Below are 19,623 nucleotides of genomic sequence, written 5' to 3'. Positions count from 1 at the left end.
GGCAACATAGTGAGACCCCCCCCATCTCTACAAAAGAAAATTTTTTTTTTAAGTTCAAATATTGAACAACTACTCTGTGCCAGGCACTGTGCTGGTTGTCAGGGAGGAAATGGTGCACAGAACCGCAAGGTGCACAGGTGCAAGCCCTGATGAAGTCTTGCCATCTTACTGTGGCAGTTCAAGATAACAGTTAAAAGCACAAGCTCAGGGGTTCAGTTGGCTTGGGTTTAAATCTGTCTCTTCTCCTTTCTGGTTGTTTGACCTTGGAAAAGTTAATTGACTTTTCTAAACCTGTTTCTTCATCTGTAAAATGAGAGTATTAATAATACCTACTCACAAGATTGCTATGAGGATTAAATATAATAAATTAATACCTTAAAGTCTTTAGAACAAGGTTTGACACATAATAAATGGTCAACAAATATTATCTATTATTAGAGGGCAGAATTAGTTCTTCACAGGGTAAATCTACAAATGATTGGTGAAGAATGGGTGTCCAAACATTAAGAAGCATAAGAAGCCGTTTCATTTAGCTGCTAAGCACAAAGGCAATAGTGATAGCTAAACCTAGATTTAAATCCTTGCTCTGCTGTTTACTGTCTGTGTGTCTTTGAGCAAACTATTAATACTTAAACAAGAGCCATGCCTGTGAAGTGCCTAGTGCAGTCTTTGGCACACAACAGATGTGTAATGGACAATTATTGACTCAGACGTCCTGAAAAGCAATAATACCACCAACATGTCTTTATAATAATAGCTATAATTTATTAAAGCTTACCGTTTTGGACCCTTTGCTAGTTACTTTTAATACATTCTCTTTTTTGCTTAACAACCAAGCTAGGTGAGCACATTCGGCTTCATTTTATGATAAAAAAAAAAAAAAAACAAAAAACGAGATGATCTTTGTGTAGCTATGATCAATGGGCGGTTGGAGGCCTGGTAAGTGGTGGCTTGGAAACCACATAGGTGCTTGCCCACATAGGGGCTCGCAGTGTGGCATCTGTCGCCAGCTGGGCGCCCGACTTTCCGCTCGGAGATGGCGCCAGGAGAGCCATGGAGCCCCTACTCTAGGAGCCTGCCAGGCGACACCTCTCCCGCAGCCACTTGGGCACAGCTCGCTCCTTGGCCTTCGCCGCCACCTCTCCGCTCTCAGATGGCCATCGGGGATCGAAAGTCAGTCCACACGGGCAGCGAAGCGTGAGTCCGTAGGGGTTCTGGAGAGGAACTTTCCGGCACCGTCTCCTGGCAACGCAGCGGGGGCGGGGCCTGCGTCACTGAGGTGCGACCGGGTCAGCTAGCTAACAGCGGCCGCTTGCGGGTCTGAGCTGCTGGCGGAAGCGGTGCTGCTGCCGCCGGGTGGGCGATGCCTTGAGCCTTGGGTGAGCTCCGCGGCGCTGTCCTTTCGCTGTTTCCCTTCCTAGCAGCTCTACGACCCCGAGGCTGGGAGTAGAAGTCCCGGCCAGGCCTCGACTGCCAGGCTGGCTTCAGAGGAGAGATAGGCCCGGCCCTGCCGTCCTTTCCAGGCCTCGGCTTAGGGCTCAGGGCTGGCTTGGGAGGCCCTTCTGTGGGCGACCGTTTCCCCAGCCTGGAGGTTTCCAGTTGCCCGGGGTGGAGGTGGCCTGTCTCGCTTTGGGGTTGGATCTGGGGGACCTGGAGAGAGTTTTTCCTCCTCGAGCCCAGAACGGTTTTTTGAATATTGCCGCCGGCGCAGTCAGTCGGCCACCGGAATTAGCTGTTGGTTAAAAGTCCAGGTGCGCTTGAGGAGGGGCTGAGGCGGTGAAGGAAGAGCTAACGCGAAGGTGGCCTGTGACGTTGCGTCCCCGCGGTGCTGGACGCTCAGTTAAGAAACCCTGTGCCTGGGACGATAGCTCAGAAATGGTTGAACCGATCTGCTTAGCCAGCCCCACTTTACTAAATTAGCCTAGGCTGCTACCTTTTCAAATCCTTTGTCAAAAACCAGCTGCTACCTTGAGACCTGGCTGAAGGGGGAAAAAAGTTTTCTTGCTACAAATAATTGTATTGATTACACAGAAGGAACAGAGAAGCCTTCTTTGTTAGCTTTGGAAGTTATTCCTTCAGTTGTCTCGTGTTACAAAATGTGGATTTACGATTGTTATTGAAATTAATCCCAGTCCCCTTATTAACATGGCAGTGTACTTCTGTATTCCAACCCTGCCCTATTTCGCGGTGCCAAATGATTTAGTTCTTTCCTCTGTCATAGTTATAAAGTTGCTGGAACACTTCCAATTGTTTATAGTTCTTACATCTTCGGCACAAAGTTACTCGTTTTCACTCCCCTCTGCCCATTTTTCTTGCTATGATATGAGCTCCACCCATTCAGAATTTTGTTTGGGGCATGAGCTGCCACGGACCAACCATCTTAGCTTAGTCTCTTCTATATTGAAGTCACCCCTCTGAGAAGTGATGCTTCCTGAATTCAGAACTCAAAAATAGTATAGTTTTCTCCTTTCAAGTTGTCTGGCTTCATTTTCTAGATATTTTTCTCCAGAACGTGGTTGTATGTTTCAAAAATACGTTAATTCTTTGTCATTTGGTGTGAGTTTTATATTTAATGTGGGTAGCCTGATGTTTCTTGATTCACCAGCTAAATACTAACACATTCCTCCCCCTTCCCCTCCCAGAAAGGCAAGGAAGGTCCAGAGAGAATTCTAATGTATTTTTTCCAAATATGAAATGTATTTAGTAAACATACTGGTACTGTTAGAAATCCATATTTTTAATCTCCTAGTACTCTATCTTTTTGTAGTTTTTCTTTCTAAAATTTGTTTTCTAATTAAAATCTTTGAGCCCAGAACAAGTATTCCAGACTCTATAATGACTCTGACTGGCCTAATTGTTTCACTATGTATCTGTTACAACTGTTAATGTCTTGTCTTGAAAAATAGCTGATATCTGCTTACAGATCTAAAGTTTGAGTAAGCAATGAGTAATAAAGTAAATAGTATCCTTAGGGACCTAATGAAAACAGTCAATGATTATTTCAATTTAGTATTTCTAAGTGAAGATGATGCAAAATTTGATGGAAAACAGGTTTCAAAGAAGTTTTCTAAATACTACAGTACAGTACTTGTCATTTAGTCATCTTGTTGCACTTTCAGACTTTTCAATTTTGCTTTAGTCCTTTTATGAATGGACTATGGCTTAAGTTTTTAGGTATTTTTTTTTTGTATGTTTTGCTTGTTTGGGGTTTTTTGGCTAATTACCTTTGGTGTGATTCTTATATTTTTATAAGGAATATTTGAACTGCAACAATTCATTTGTTAGTAAAAAGTGATCAATTGTACCACCCACTAAAGAATGTGGCATTTTTGGAATCCTTGATGTTCTTGTGAGTTCCAAAATAATAGTTCTTTATTTAGAAAACCCTTCAAATGCTTTTTAAAAGCACATTTTTATCGTGCTAAAAAGGACTGTGTTATAGATGGCACAAGAGTATGAGAGCTACTAGTTCTTTGAGAAATCTTGACCAGAGATTTTTTTGCTGAATTTTATGCCAGTGGTTTACAAATTATGTTCCTATTGCAATAATACTGTACCATGATCTAGAGAGGTATTTTGTTAATATCAAATAATGAATGTTTCCCAATTTATATAAGCATTAATTTAATAAGTTTTCACAATTTTACATTTTCTTTCGTATATATTTTTAACTTCTGCTTCTCTCCAAGTTAGTACTTACTAATAGATAACTGAACAAATTAACAAAAATCAAAAGAATACTAAGTGAATAATAAAAACTGTCCGCAATATTTACTACATTCATTCAGTAAACATTGTGTGCCTGTATATCTGCCAGAAGAGAGACTACAGCTGCTCTCCTCAGGAAGTTCACAGAGAGGGATGGTCAAGTGACTTAACAGATGTTATATGCTATGACAGAAGGATGTGCAGTCACCAAACAAGGACACTGAAAAAGCTGTGGCCGGTGACTAGAGGATGGCCTCACAAGTTTTTATGAACGTGCATTCTTTAGTTGTGGTTTTATATTGTGTAGATCACAGTCATATTTTTATTTAACATCCACATAGTGGTGGATGTTAATATTTATCAATATTTTATGGTTTTCAAAATAAACCGTAAATTCCAGCCCCTCCCTCCTGAGCCAGGTTGAGAACCTACTGTTCCAGGTGCTCTTGGGTAGTCTCTAGATTAGGGGTGGGGAACCTTTTCATGTTTGAAGGCCGAATTAATTTAGCTGTAATCAAATAAGGCCGCTTTCAAGAAACTTCAATTAGATATACTTAAAAATATAAATTATTTTGTAAAATCTACCTACTGTGTACTTAATAATTTCAAAAAATGAAACCCATTTGTTAAAGTTAACCTTTTAGTGACTTTGTTATGTCTGCTTTTTGTTGGAAAGCATTTGAATATTTGGTTGCAGCATGGAGGTCTGCGGTTTCACTTGATCCTCTGGATGGGTATCAGTTATTTGTGACCTTAAGCTTAGGTATCTTGATTTGGGTTAGGTAGGAAAATGTAGATTCACAGCAATAAGTGGTTGAAAAGCAAGAAAGCATTTTTCAGACATGTTGCCAAATGTGTGGGTATTCTGCATTTTTTCCATATTTCAATTGGATCCTTCTTAGCATCAAACAATGACTTTAAAGTGTCATCTACTGAGAGCTCAGTCAATTCCATGTGTAGTTCTTTAGGTGCCTTGGTGATAATCAACTAGGTGAGGCTGAAATGGTAATTTGAGTGTGGTGTCGTGATTCTCAAAGTCTGTGAACCTTTCATTGTATTCTCCAATTAACAGGTCTATAACAGCTGCCTATTCTTCAAGTGGTTTGCATATATTATCCTGCTCATCAGTGACCTCTGCTAACTGGGAAAGATGTTCATCTGAAATTTCCTTTTGAAGAAGAAGAAGTGTTTTGAAAAAAGATAGCTTTTTTCAAAATGCTTGGATTTTTTTTTTTGCCACATTTCATATATAGACTTAGTTTTACCTTGCAAAGAAATATTCAAGCCATTTTGATTTGACATGAGATCACATAGAAATGCTGCATTCCTATAGATATCATCTTTCAATAATTCACATTGCTGATTCTAATCTTCATAAAATTTAACTGTCTATTCTCCCAGAGATAAAATTTTGGCTAAAGCTTGTCCCTGCGATAGCCAACACTCTTCAGAATGATATGGCAAATCCACACAATACCTCATTGTTCAAGTTTAGCATGTTATGAAACCGATGATGCCCTGGTGCATTTGCAGGAATATAGTTAACAATACTTACAACTTGTTGTAAAGTGTCACTTAAAATAGTAGCTTTAGTGCAAAAATTTTGCTGATGCAAGATACAGTGAAAATAAATGACAGCATCTGGATCTGTTAATATTTTTTTTTTACCTGTGCATAAACCCCTCATGTTTTCCTGTCATGGAAGTTGCACCATCTATACATACATTCACTAAATTTACCAAATTCAGTTCAACTTCATGATATTTATCTTGAAAGTTGTTGAAGATACCTATTCCCTGTGTTCTGTTCACAGGAGTGCCCAAAGCAAGCAACTCTTCATAGCAAAGAAAATCTTCTGTTATGACCCCAATGAAGTATAAAACCTGCGCTGAGTCAGTAGTATCAGTTGATTCATCCAAAGTGATTGAATAATACATATTTACCTTTTGAAGTATTCCGTGAAGTTGTTAAGTTGAAGACTAATTCATACTGCTGATCAGTTATGGTTCTCCTCGAAAGAGGCAGTTGTTTGTACTTTGAAACGTTATCAGGGTCTGTAAGCATCCTGTAACTTCCACAGTGCATTCTTTCATAATAGCTACATCACTGAATGGCTTCCCTTTTTCCCTGAGTATATAAGCTACTGTGTAAGTTGCTTCAGTGGCATTATTTCCAGGTCTCATTGCTGCTTGAAAGAATTGTCTTTGCTTTTACTTTTCATCTTTTAATTTCTGCAATACAACCTTTTGTGCCTCTCCCTCTAATTTAAAATATTTGTGGTCCTTATGAGTGTTATAATGCTGATGAGCATTGAATTTCTGTTGATATTTCTTTAGCAGAAACAAGATAATATTGCAAGTCCCAATCCTCATTAAAAAACCTGTTTTCTTCCTTCAGTATTCTCTTGGTCTTCTTTGACATGATGGGCTGTTAAGCAGACAGAATTTTTAAAAAACTGTCAAGCTGTGCAACTATTCACAAATTTACCTTAAACAGAAACACAGTGCACTGTTGTCAAAAGCTGATAACAGACTGGGGTGCTTGACCCCCATAAACTCTTGCCAGCCAACTTCATGCAGTAGTGGCACCAGTCAGGTGGGGGAAGTTAGAACTAAATCATGAGCTTAGCAGCTGTCAATTTAGCCCTTATGGCTTACTGATGTTCTAATTATGCCAGTCAATCTGGGAGGATTATTATGTTGAAACTTATTTTTATTCTTTGGTATTTTAAATACGTCCATTTTAAAAATAAAAATATAAAAGATGAACAAAAATGTATTAATAAAAATAAAAGGATTTGTTCTGTAAAATTTGGATTCTGTCAAAAGGCTGCACTCAAGGAAGGCCACATGTGGCCTTAAGGCTGCAGGTTCCCCACCCCTGCCCTAGAGACCTCCTCTAAGCTAAAATCTTTAATTGTTTCTCTTTGAATACAGTTGTTATAAATCCACTTGGCTATATTTAAAATATATAATTTTGCTTTCAGAGATTTTTTTTGGTGACCTGGATCTTCCTCAATAACTTCTTTTCATTTACCTCTATCATATATTTATTATTGCTAAGTAGGCTCACATTCAAAATAGTAATTATTGAGTTTTTATTTTCTTACTACAATTCTACTTCTATACTTAAGGTAACTAAAAGAATAAACTTCAAACATAGTACATTAAATTTTAATACTGAAAGCAAAATTTACATATTTATGAATATCATCTTTATATTTTAAAGTTGTATATTTTAAACTTTAAAATTACAAATTTATTTTTGATTAAATGATAAAGCAAGTTTCCTGCCAAAACTTTTGCTATAAAATTATTACTATTTCACCTGGCTTATATGGGTAGTAATTTGGGTGAAATAAAATGATAGTCTTTGGGTAAAGTAGAATTTCTTGGGGGATCAGATTTTTGGGGGGCATTGCTTTTTTGATACATATTAGATGTACATATTTTGGGGGTACATGTGATAATTTGATACATTCATTTGACCAAATCAAGGTAATTGGGACATCTATCACCTTGAATATTTATCTTTATGCCAGGAACATTTGAATTATTCTCTTCTAGCTATATTGAAATGTACCGTACATTAATGTTAACTATTGTCACTCTACTGATCCATCGAATACCAAGTCTTATTTCTTCTAAGTTTGTATTCGTGCCCATTAATCAACTCTCTTCAAATTGTGATGCATTTTTTCTTTCTCTATCTGTATTTTTTTTAGAAACAGAGAAAAACTGCTTTTAGCTATGAGACTTTAAGCAAGTTACTTTAACCTCTCTATGCCTGTTTCCTCAACTATCCTGGTCCTTCATCTACAAAAATGGCTATTATTGGGATTTAAATGACCAATTCATGAATACATGGAAAGTGTTTAGAAGAGTGTGTTACACAATGGAAATGATCAATAAATATTGGCTGCTTTTACTATTAGTAGTATTAGTATTGAATAGGGATTTTCACGTTCAGTTATTGGATGTTTCACTATGGGCAAATACTAAAAATTTAGCTTACTTTCTATTTTTAACCAGATTTTCAATGCTCGCTATTCTTGCAGATCATTATTTACCAAAGAAAAAGAGCTATCTAGAATAAACACACACTCTTTTCTAGCCACAATATGTACAATTATATCTTTTCAGACTTTGGAGTAAGTAGTTATGAAATAAATGTCCTGTGATTAAATTTTGAAGTCAGTTTAACAAATTATTGACTTATATTGATAATAGATTGTTAAAGTTATCTAACCTTTGAACTATATTTATATTTAAAAAAACAAGTTATATAGACTCCAAACTAAAAACACCTAAAGGAGTTAAAGAGCAAAAGAGTTGCATTTTTCTAAGAAGAAAGTATGAGGTGGTTAAATTATCTAACATTTTAATTTTCTTAGGTTTTTTTCAAACCAGAACTCTAATTTATATATATTTTTAAATTAAAAATAAGTTGCATGTTTACAAATATAGTAATTCAACAACAAATTTTTTTTAAGTGATATATTGTGAGTCAGTATATCACAGTGGGTAAGAATGTGAACACTAGAATCTGGAAAACACAAGTTCAGAGTTCATTTCCACCACTTAGAACTGGATATGTCACTTAGCTCCATTTCCTTATCTGTAAAATAGGTAGGGATATAATGTCTGCCCCTTAGGATTGCCATAAGAAATAAATGACTTAATATATGGAAAATAGTTTGGAGTCTGACATGTAAGTAGTCAGGAAATATTCTTAGGAAAATTATATAAGGTAGAAAAACTTCCTCTTAAATATAAGAAATAAATGACTTAATATATGGAAAATAGTTTGGAGTCTGACATGTAAGTAGTCAGGAAATATTCTTAGGAAAATTATATAAGGTAGAAAAACTTCCTCTTAAATATAGTCACTTGAATGTCTCTGTAAGTGTGTGTGTGTTAATGGTTTTTGATGTGGCAAAATTATAGAAATTAGAGGTTCATCACCCTCCCAATAATATCTGAGTGAATCCTGTTTCCTCATTTAGCTATGTGAATCTGAAAAAATAGAAATATAAATCTTTACTTTAAAAATATAGCTATTTGAATAAATTCTACGGTAGACTCATGTAAGTTTACTGAACTCTCACTTAAAGCTATTACTAGTTCTTTTTTTGAAGAATAGGTATATTGCTGTTTTTATATTATATACAAAAGTAACTTTTATGTATATTTGACAGAAACTATGTGAAGCAACACCCTTTCTGGATTTTGAAAGACATCATTTCATCATGGGACAGCAAATTTCGGATCAGACACAGTTGGTTATTAGCAAGTTACCGGAAAAAGTAGCAAAGCACGTCACATTGGTTCGGGAAAGTGGCTCCTTAACTTATGAAGAATTTCTTGGAAGAGTGGCTGAGCTTAATGATGTGTAAGCCTGGATCTTTTTTTTTTTTTTTCTTTTTCTTTTTTCCCCGTGACATATGCCCCATATGTCATGGCTGTGTAAAAGGTAACCAGAGGTGTATTGATTGATAAGAGTTAATGTTTTCAACAGCAGTTAGCAAATATTTGAGTGCCTAATATGAGTAGACTTTCTATGTAGCTTTTTAAAAATATGTAATGGGAGCAGAAGAGATGGGAGAAACTTAAAATGAATTTGCAACACAGAGCACAGGCATATTGAAGCAATTCTAAAATACAACACAGCACAACATCTCAGCAATTGTATACTAATTGACTCTTGTTGGAAAGCACTGAAGGGATGCATAACAGAAGGGAATATAGCAATTAGCTACTCTAGAGAAGGACTCCTAAGATAGTCAAAGGTAACACTGAGAAGGTTTATGTACGTCAACCAATTAATTCATAGTATATATATGTTTATGTATCCTCTGTGTTTGCTGAGCCATTATTTTTCCAGAGAAATACATATATAGTAATAGGTCATTTTTATAACAGGTATATTTCATTTGTTAATATTTTCTAATTAGCTAACACCTTTAAATCCCTACTTAACTCTTGAATAAATTTCTAAGATGGGATGTAAATTTTTCTGCCTTCTTAAAGAACATACCTAATAGAACTTAGTCTTTTCTTTGCAAATTTATTCTTTATTATATCAGTTTTTATATTGATCTGTGTAGAAGCTATTATGATAAAATATACAGTCTGGGACCTGAATTGTCCCAGACTGCTATGCTTTTTAAATATTACTTCCTTTGCTGTTTGCTTTCTCCCCTAGTGACAGGTGGGCAGATGTCACTTCTTTGTATTAAATCTTCCTCTAGCAGCATCCATATCTACCTTGCTTAACACACACACACACACACACACACACACACACACACACACTATCCTCCTGGGAGTATAATTAGAACTTATTGGAGTTGCCTCTTAAATGAGATCTTAAAGTGTCTCTATTTAGTCTCTTCATTTTAGCTAATATTCACTGAGCACATACTATGTACAAGGCACCTCTGCTGAGGGTTGGACATTTTAACTGAGGCCTAAATTGATTACCCAAGTAACTGTCTGAGTCTCAAGCTTTTCCCACTATCCCACATTACCTCTCCTTAAACCCAAAAAACAGGCCAAGTAAAATCACCTAGCAGTCCAGGAACACTTAATATATAAACTTATAACAGTGTAGTCACTACTGATAGCTTAGGGTAAGATATATGAACCCACTCCCTAGGCTTTATGACAGCTGTGTTAGGTAATAAGAGACATACTTGGCAATCTGGAACACATTAGGTAAGTTTGAAATACCATCTTTATGAACTTGGTTAGAGTCAATTGTTATAAAGAATAAAGATTGTCTTAAAAGTTAAAGTTATCGTAGAAGATGATTTCTTTTGAGAACACTGGATTTCATTCATTAAAAAAAAAAAACCTGTATAAAGATAAATATATACAAATACTTAGAAAATGAACTAGAAGGATACACACTAAACTATACCCAGTGCTTGTCTATAGGTCGGGAAATGGTGGGAAAGGAGGGCAGTGAGGGAGATTTTACATTTTGCTGTGTGTGTTGATGTATTATCTGATTTTTTATTATGAAAGTGTAGTCATAGGTTTTTAAACTCTTGCATTATTTTTTTAAATCATCCAAATAGTAGTATTTGAAGCATTACTTTTGGGACCATATTCTTAAGGAATAAAATAGGATTGTGAATTTAAGAGGATCATGAGTGGAATGCTTTGTTATGTTTATGGTTTCCACTCTTGTGAGAAGTAATCAATGCCATTTACTATCCTTTTAGAGCCTTGGAATTTATATATATAAACCCAGTCTGTTGTATAAAATTTTGCCTTTTGGCCTAAAGATACAAGTATTGGATAAAATGTGCGCTATGAAATCGTCCACAAGCTAAGCTTACTGTATAATACAGAAATGATGGTAAAGAATATCTTCCTTCTATGTATTTAGCACAGGACACTTCTGACTGGTTTTGGTTCCTAAAACCAATTCCCATAGGTCAGAGTTGGGTGTTTCACAAGTGCAATGCTCTCTGAGAACTGTAAAGTTAAACTTACACAGAAGAAGTATGGCTTGGTAGCTAGAAAACAGAACTGATCTCAAATTCCTGGCCTCAAGCAATCCTCCTGCCTCAGGCATGAGCCATCACACTCAGCCTAGAAAACAACTGGAAACTGGCACAGCTGAATTATTTTCACTTAAAGACTTTGTTTCCTAAGACTAGTTGCTTGATTTTTGATGGCCTCATCTTACTTAGCTGTAAGTCACTTAGTTAAGTGTGGTATCCCCACTGGTGCTTAGAGAAAAATGTTAGTAATGATAAAAGGGAACTACAATACTTAAGTATGTCTTTGAACTGATTTAAAGGTGTTGGTAGCATGATATTAAATTATCTTCTAAAAGTGTTATATTTTTATATTAGAATGCTCTGGCTCTCAGAATTACTCTGCTAGAGGAGGACAGTAAGAGCTATAATTAAAGTGTCTCAAATCATTTGTTTTACTTGACCCATCCCCAAATTATCTAGAAAACAAAAACTTTCAAAGAGATGTGTTAATGTTGTTTAAACAAGGACTCAACCAAGAGCAAGATTTTTTCATGCTTTATATACATCTAAGGCAATAGTCAAAATTTGGATAAGTGAAACTAGCCAAGCTTTTTTTAAAGTACCTGATTTCTTAACTTGTTTTTGCTAAATGTCTTTGTTAGAAATTAAAGACCATTGAGATATAGATATGACAAAAAGATTTATAAATATCACTCTAAGCTGTTGACTTTAAAAACCTTGGAAATTAAATTTTATGTTTATGTTCAAAACATGTTCTATCCCTGTGTTTTTAAGAATCTAGTTGTTACAATCATTGTTATTATTTCTCTTTATGTGTTTTCTTCATACTTCCTTCTCGATGTTTGAAAGTGTTTCTTGACTCTGGTTTCATAGTGCTATTATTATATATGACTTTTCATAAAATTAGCGTATGCATTTGTATCTTTTCAGAACTGCTAAAGTGGCTTCTGGCCAGGAAAAACATCTTCTCTTTGAGGTACAACCTGGATCTGACTCCTCTGCCTTTTGGAAAGTGGTTGTGCGGGTGGTCTGTACCAAGGTGAGACTGTTAGAGACTTCCACTTCTAAGCTTAAACTATTTTTGTGATTTGAACCACATTTAAATAATGTAAAATAATATAGTGGATATAAATGTTAATAATTTGTTGGTTTTATAAAAGATAGTTTTCATACTGTTACTGCCTTTTAGCTATTTGAATTTCACCAGTTATCTGATTGCTTTATAGCAGAGATTTTTATAATAAAATTCCTTTTTGCCTCAGTATCTCTAACCATTACATCACCTTTACCTTCTATCTCTATTTTTGGGTTTTTAGCTGGCTCTAGAGCTCCCAGAGTGCTAGGATTACAGGCGTGAGCCATCGCACCCAGCCTGTTATGTTTTGTATAATAGTAATTTTTAGTTATGGAATGGATTTTTCACCTTCAGTGCACTGTTTCTTAGTTCATCTTTACATTTTAGATACTTGAATATGTCAACTGTGCTAAAAATATAATGGCAGCTGTCATAGAGTATTAGAAAGCCTCATCCACCATTGAGTGCATTAGAATAGACAGTTCTTAACCTTTTTGATGCCAAAGACCTTTTGATGATAATGAAGGTGTGAGTTTTATTAGGACTCCTCCTATCCCAGCCCCTGATCTAAAACAGACAAAGCAACAGTTAATCATCCATATGCATATAAACCATAAATTGGGCATTCATGAAATGTCCTGAAGTCCATTCCTGACCAACCCATTAAAAACCCCTGAGAAATTTTCCCTTTGAGTCACAGACCCTGGGGGTTACCCAAATAACATGCCACATTTCCTCAGTAGATTATCAGTTTTACCTCTACTATGTTTCACTTCCAGTTTATTCAAACATTTGGGCACAGGTATGCCAGGCAATAGGAATATATGATAAATAAGACAAATTATTACTCAAGTAGACTGTAATTATAGTTCAGGGCCATTTCACTTTTGATCCAGATTACCACAGATTCGGTATTAATCTTCATACCTCCAGGCTCTTCTACTCCAAATTCTAATTAATGCTGCTGTGAGATTTGCCTTTCTAAAGCACAACCGTCATCAGATCACTGCTCTGCTTAAAATTCCTTAACAATTTCTCCTTGCCTACAAAATAGTCCAAAGTCTTTAATGTGGCATTCAAGGTCCCCTACATATGGCTCCAGACTCTCTTTTCTGTTTTATTCACAATTATCCCCTTTTTCACTCTGTATTTTCACCAGGCTTAACTAATTTAAGACTATGAAATTGTTACTTTTCTACTTCAGTGCCTCTGCTTATTGAATTCCCTCAACTAGAATGTCCATTCTTTCTGTCATTTAAATGACCTCAGCTATAAGTCACTGTAAACTCCTGTTAAGCCAGTTTAAACAAAAACAGTATTTATTTTCTCATTTATCAAGAAATCCTAGCTCCACAGACGAGCTGCAGGACTGATTAATTTAAAGACGCAGCAAATCTCTCTTCTGAACTCATTGGTCAATATTAGGTCATATCCCCTTCGTATACCTACACCGTCAGAGGGAATGTGATTACCATTATTGGTTAGATTAGACTAACCAGGATTGACTCCTGAGTCCCTGAGTCATTTCAGGGAGTGGTGGACGCCAAAACAAAATAAGGTTCGGCCAGCAATGAAAAGTAGGAATAGTATTTGGATAATCAGCCAGTAGTTTCTGCCACATTTTTTATTTCTGTACATCTCAACTTGATGTCTCTTTAAAGGTCCACCTCAGATACCATCTCATCCACAAAGTCTTCCTGAATAAACATTCTCTTGCCTCTTCTAAATTCCAACAGCACTTTATTTATACTTCATAATTAAATTCTACATTAAGAATAAAATTATTTATTTAGGTTCTTAGTTCACCTTGTAGGTAGTAAGTTCCTGAGGATAGGAACTGTGTCTAGATTTAATCTTTTCAATCTTACATCCCTTACAGCCATAAGACAATGCTTTGTACCTGGTAGGAACTCAGTATATGTTGAATGAACAAAAATCTGTTGAAGAACTACTCTCATTTTAAATGACTGGGATAGGTTGAAATTTTCCTTGTTTATTGATGATACAGTATATTACCTGAATTACATTTACTCTCCATCTTTATTTCATAAAATACTCAGCTTACATTGAAGAGGCCAATATAAATTATAGAAAGCTGTGGGAATATGATTATATCAAGTTTTTGATCCCTTAGTTTTCTGTTGCTCCTCTTTGACAAACATAGAATTAAAGTTTAATTTTATTATTAGTCAAATTCCTTTTTGCCTCAGTATCTCAAACCATTACATGTGATGTGACTAGTTTAAACATCTTCCTTAAAAAAAGATTCTAAGTATTAAAGATGAAGGCAATTAGATCTTACTTCTGTGTGATTTTTCTTGGTTTTAGATCTACTCTAAAGAAATGTTTTTATTTACATTTCTTAGGTTCTTTCCAAAAGAATCTGAGAGGTCAGTGTTTATATTAGAAAGTTAGAATTCAAATCCAATGTGAAAAACTGATAGGAGACTGAAAGTTTTGTATTTCTTAAACAACTAAAAACAATACATACTAAAACCTTCTGTATTTACATTAAGTCCTTACCTGCCATCTATGATTATCCTCAAATAATATTTAATCCATTGCAAAAATAATCTAAATTATGTTTAAATGGAATGCTTCATGGGAATAATATTGGAAAAATTAATAGGTTAATTAAAAATTATGTACTAAGGTGGCTATTAAGAACTTCCATCCTTCTTGTTACCTAGACCAAAACTTTGGAGTCATCCTTGACTTTTCTTTTTCCTCTCATACCTCATAAAATAATCCATAAGTGAATCTTGTCAGTTTTCTCTTCAAAATATATCAGAATCTGGCTAGTTCTCACCATCTAGTATATCTGCACTACTACCACCCTATTCCTAGTGACTATGATCTCTCACCAGGATTATTCCAATAGCCTCCTAACTGGTCTTCCTGCTTCTGCTCTTGCCCCCTTCTGTTTATTCTCAGCACAACAGCAGTCCAGTCCACAATTTGAAATGAAAATCAGATCATATTACTCCTTGGCTCAAAACCCTCTTGTGACTTCCCACTCACTTGGAATAAAAGCCAGAGTTGTCACTGTGATCAGTAAAGTCTTGTATACTCTGTCTTCGCCCCACCCTCTAACCTTATCTTCTCCTATTCCTTCCTCTTTCCTTCTGTTCCAACCACTGTGGGCTTCTTGCTGGACTCCTTGTGCTTCTTGTCAGGTACACTTACGCCTAACAGCCTCTGCACTTCCTATTTCTCTCAGCCCAGAATGATTTTCCTGCTAGTTTTCTATATGACTCATTTCTGTACCTTTTTCAGTTCTTAAATGTCACCTTCTCTGTGAGGCCTTCCCTGCAACCCCTCAGCATTCCTTATCCCCTATTTTATTTTCTCCATAACACTTACTTCCATCTAACCTAATCTGTATGTTATTTGTCTCCTCCTATCATGTAACTTGCATGAGAGCAGGGATGTTTGTTTTATACACATTATATAACTTATGCCTGGAGCAATGTACATGGTACCTATAACAGCCACATAATGGGTACTTAATAAATATTTGTTCAGGAATCCTATGATTAAAATAGTTACAGTGTGATAAACTTTGCTTTTACAATACTAAGCTTGTATGAACTATTCCATAATTTCTTCTGTACTATGCAGTTCCAAAGGCCTATTTTATAAGCCTCTATAAATTCCTATCACCTTTTAATTCTATTTAAATATTCTCTACCAGGTAGAATCTACCTCATGTCCAGTCTCATATTACAAAGAACCTTGTATGTTTGCATCTCCACATAGATCTTACCTTCCAAAAATTTAATCAACTTTTTGATTATTAGAGTTGTTTCTACAATTTTCACAGTATGGAATCTGACTCATTCTTGATTCTCAGTATTTCCTATCATTAGCTTCTCAAATAGTAAACAATAAATGTATTACAACCATTATTTTCATTCAAAATATTCAAATGTTGTTATAATAATGTTTTTTAATATGTAACCTAACTACGTTCTCACTTTGTCATTTCCCCATTTCCATCAACACATTTCATAATCTATTAATAACTTCATTCACAATTTTAAGGCTCTATCTTTATATCTCTTCCTACATTATTCATTTCTTTCTAAATATTTTCTGATTTTGCTTGTTCCATTTACTTTGATATACACTTAATAGATGTCTTTTTTTTATTTTAAACATCTCCTACAGGGATAGTTTCTTCTTTTAATTTATTTTTTAAATTCAGAATATTACACAGGTACAAACACTGGTTACATATATTGCCTTTGCACTGCCTGAGTCAGAGCTACAAGCGTGCCCATCCCCCAGACAGTGCACACCACACCCTTTAGGTGTCAGTTTACCCATCCCCTGTACTCCTTCCCACCTGCCGGACATCTGATGAATGTTACTTCCATATGTGCACATAAGTGTTGATCTGTTAGTACCAATTTAGGGTTTAGTACATGTGGTGCTTGTTTTTCCATTCTTGTGATACTTCACTTAGTAGAATGGGCTCCAGCTCCATCCAGGATAATACAAGAGGTATTAATTTACAATCATTTTTCATGGCTGAGTAGTACTCCATGGTATCATGTATTAATGGGCACTTGGGTTGTTTCCACATCTTTGCAATTGTGAATTGTGCTGCTTATAAACATTCACATGCAGATGTCTTTATTATAGAACGTCTTTTTTTCTTTTGGTTAAATACCCAATAGTGGGATTACTGGATCAAATAGTTCTACTTTTAGTTCTTTGAGGTGTCTCCATATTACTTTCCAGAGAGGTTAAACTAATTTGCAGTACCACAAGTGGTGTATGAGTTTTCCGATCTCTCTACATCCACGCCAACATTTGTTGTTTTGGGACTTTTTGATAAAAGTCATTCTCACTGGAGATAAGTGATATCTCATTGTGGTTTTGATTTGCATTTCTGTGATGATTAGAGATGTTGAACAATTTTTCATATGTTTGTTGGCCATTAGTCTATCTTCTTTTGAAAAGTTTCTGTTCATGTCCTTTGCCCACTTTTTAATAGGATTGTTTGATTTTTTTCTTGCTGATTTTCCTAAGTTCTATATTGATTCTAGTTATCAGCCCTTTATTGGATGTGTAGCATGCAAATATTTTCTCACATTCTGTAGGTTGTCTGTGCACTCTAATGATAGTTTCTTTGGCTGTGCAGAAGCTTTTTAATTTGATCAGGTCCCGTTTATTTGTTTTTATTGTTGCTGTGATTGCCTTTGGGGTCTTCTTCATGAATTCTTTGCCTAGGCTGATGTCTATAAGGGTTTTTCCAACATCTTCCTCCAGAATTCTTATGCTTTCGTGCCTTAGGTTTAAGTCTGTTATCCATTGTGAGTTGATTTTTGTGAGTATTGAGAGGTGCGATCCTGTTTCAGTCTTCTACATGTGGCTCTCCAGTTTTCCCAGCACCATTTATTGAATAGGGATTCTTTTCCAGTGTCTGTTTTTGTCAGCTTTGTCAAAGATCAGATGACAATGTGAGGATGGTTTTATATCTGGGTTCTCAGTCCTGTTCTGTTGGTCTATATCTCTGTTCTTCTGCCAGTACCATACTGTTTTGGCTACTGTAGCCTTGTATTTAGCTTGAAGTGTGGTAGATTGTTGCCCCCCAATGATGTGCACTTAATAGATTTACTGGCTTACTTCTGTTCTCACAGTCTTCCATCCCATCTCCTGTGCTGACAGGAATTTTTTCACATCTTATATCTTTCTCTGATTACTTCAAGTTCTTTATCCAAGAACATTACATCCTCACCTTACTGGCCTTGCTCATTTCAAAAAGAATATATTTCTCATTCTGTGACTCTCCCAAGGCTTATGAAAGCAATCCCCTATCTTTGTCCCAAATATCTTCACATGTTAGGTTGTAAACTGGAGGGGGAGAGATACAACCTCTCTAGGCCAGCAGTTTCACTTCACATTAAATGAGTTTTTTGCTAAAGCTCAAAATCGCCTTCTGGGAGAAGTTCAACCATATTTTGTTAGAATTTACTTTAATGTAATTTTCTTGCTTTAAGAAGTTTGGGTACAAAATAGAAGTTAAAGATATTCAAAAAAGCACTTGTTTCAGTTATAGTAGAATCACATGTGGTTGTTGGGTTTGAATAAATCCTTGAAGTAAGAAATTAAAGTGAAAGAATCATCAATACCGATCTCTAAAATTTATTTCTCAACTCTGGGAAAGTCACCTAGCCCCATCAACTCTAAACAGGATGATGCCTAATATCTTAGATGGTTATTTTGAGTATCAAATAAGACAAATTTGAATAAGTACTTTGAACTCCATATATGTAGGGGACGTGGCATTATTTATTCAGATTTTGGCTTCCTTATGCAATTTGCAAACCTTGAAAACTTTTCCTGAGGATGATTGACTATTTGTTCCCTCTTTTTTTTAAAAAAAAAAATTGGTCAGAGACATGATCAACTTTTCTTTTTTTCATTTTCTTTGTATTTTTAGATTAACAAAAGCAGTGGCATTGTGGAAGCATCACGGATCATGAATTTGTACCAGTTTATTCAACTTTATAAAGATATCACAACTCAAGCAGCAGGAGTATTGGCACAGAGCTCCACCTCTGAAGAACCTGATGAAAACTCATCCTCTGTAACATCTTGTCAGGCTAGTCTTTGGATGGGAAGGTATATGATGCATAATTACCATATTTTACTTATGTTCCAAGAGGCAAACCACTGAAATATCATTAATGTACTTGCTAGTGCTCATTGTGATATCTTAAATCTTTTTGTTTCAGTTAGTGTTATATCTAAGATCAGTTTTTGGGTTATTCTGTGCTTCAGACATTGTTACAGTGACAAATTAAAGCTAAATTAAACTGGTTCACACCAGTGAATGTTTCTCTCAAACTAGTCTGTAAGAATCCACTCTCTACGCTATATACTTGCATTTAATGACAAACGAGATGGTTAATGCCCCCCTCATAATAGGTATTTAGGTTCTTAGTCAAAGCCCTTTAAGGAATTAGGTCCAAGAATTTGGGAAAATCATCCCAGTTTTTCTTAAAAGTGTCTGACTAATTGGTGGATTAAAATTCTAAATATTAGCTTCAGGACTTGGCAGTCCATTCAGGAATGAACTGAATGCATATACTGAGGTACCAGAAGGAAATGAAGTCAGCCAGAGTTTTCTCTGATGGTGCTTGTTTACTCAGGCCCAATATATTATTGTTCTATCTAAACTTTCTTTTCCTTCTCTGTTATGCTTTTGGCATGTGAAAGCTCCCACCTGTTGCCATTTGACAATCATGACCATAATTTAAATTTGTAAATGCCTCATTGGAAAAAGACTTACGTGGATCCAGACATGTTGACATCC

General features: G+C 35.6%; 1 protein-coding gene across 4 annotated transcripts in view; it reads left to right on the top strand.

The window, feature by feature from the left end:
* Positions 1-1,310: 1,310 nt before the first annotated feature.
* The window catches only part of RNF141 (ring finger protein 141), a 45,488-nt gene continuing 27,175 nt past the window's right edge, over positions 1,311-19,623 (top strand). For all 4 annotated transcript variants that reach the window (XM_069469570.1, XM_069469568.1, XM_069469571.1 and 1 more), the window contains exons 1-4: positions 1,311-1,379; positions 8,906-9,099; positions 12,152-12,260; positions 18,748-18,929. In XM_069469570.1, the coding sequence (XP_069325671.1) occupies positions 8,957-9,099; positions 12,152-12,260; positions 18,748-18,929 (434 nt within the window). In that variant the 5' untranslated portion in view covers positions 1,311-1,379; positions 8,906-8,956. The remainder of the gene's footprint in view (positions 1,380-8,905; positions 9,100-12,151; positions 12,261-18,747; positions 18,930-19,623) is intronic.

Source organism: Eulemur rufifrons, chromosome 6 (assembly GCF_041146395.1).
Source record: "Eulemur rufifrons isolate Redbay chromosome 6, OSU_ERuf_1, whole genome shotgun sequence".
Lineage (NCBI taxonomy): Eukaryota > Metazoa > Chordata > Mammalia > Primates > Lemuridae > Eulemur > Eulemur rufifrons.
The sequence above is the reverse complement of the archived record's forward strand: the minus strand, read 5'-3'. Positions and strand labels throughout refer to the sequence as shown.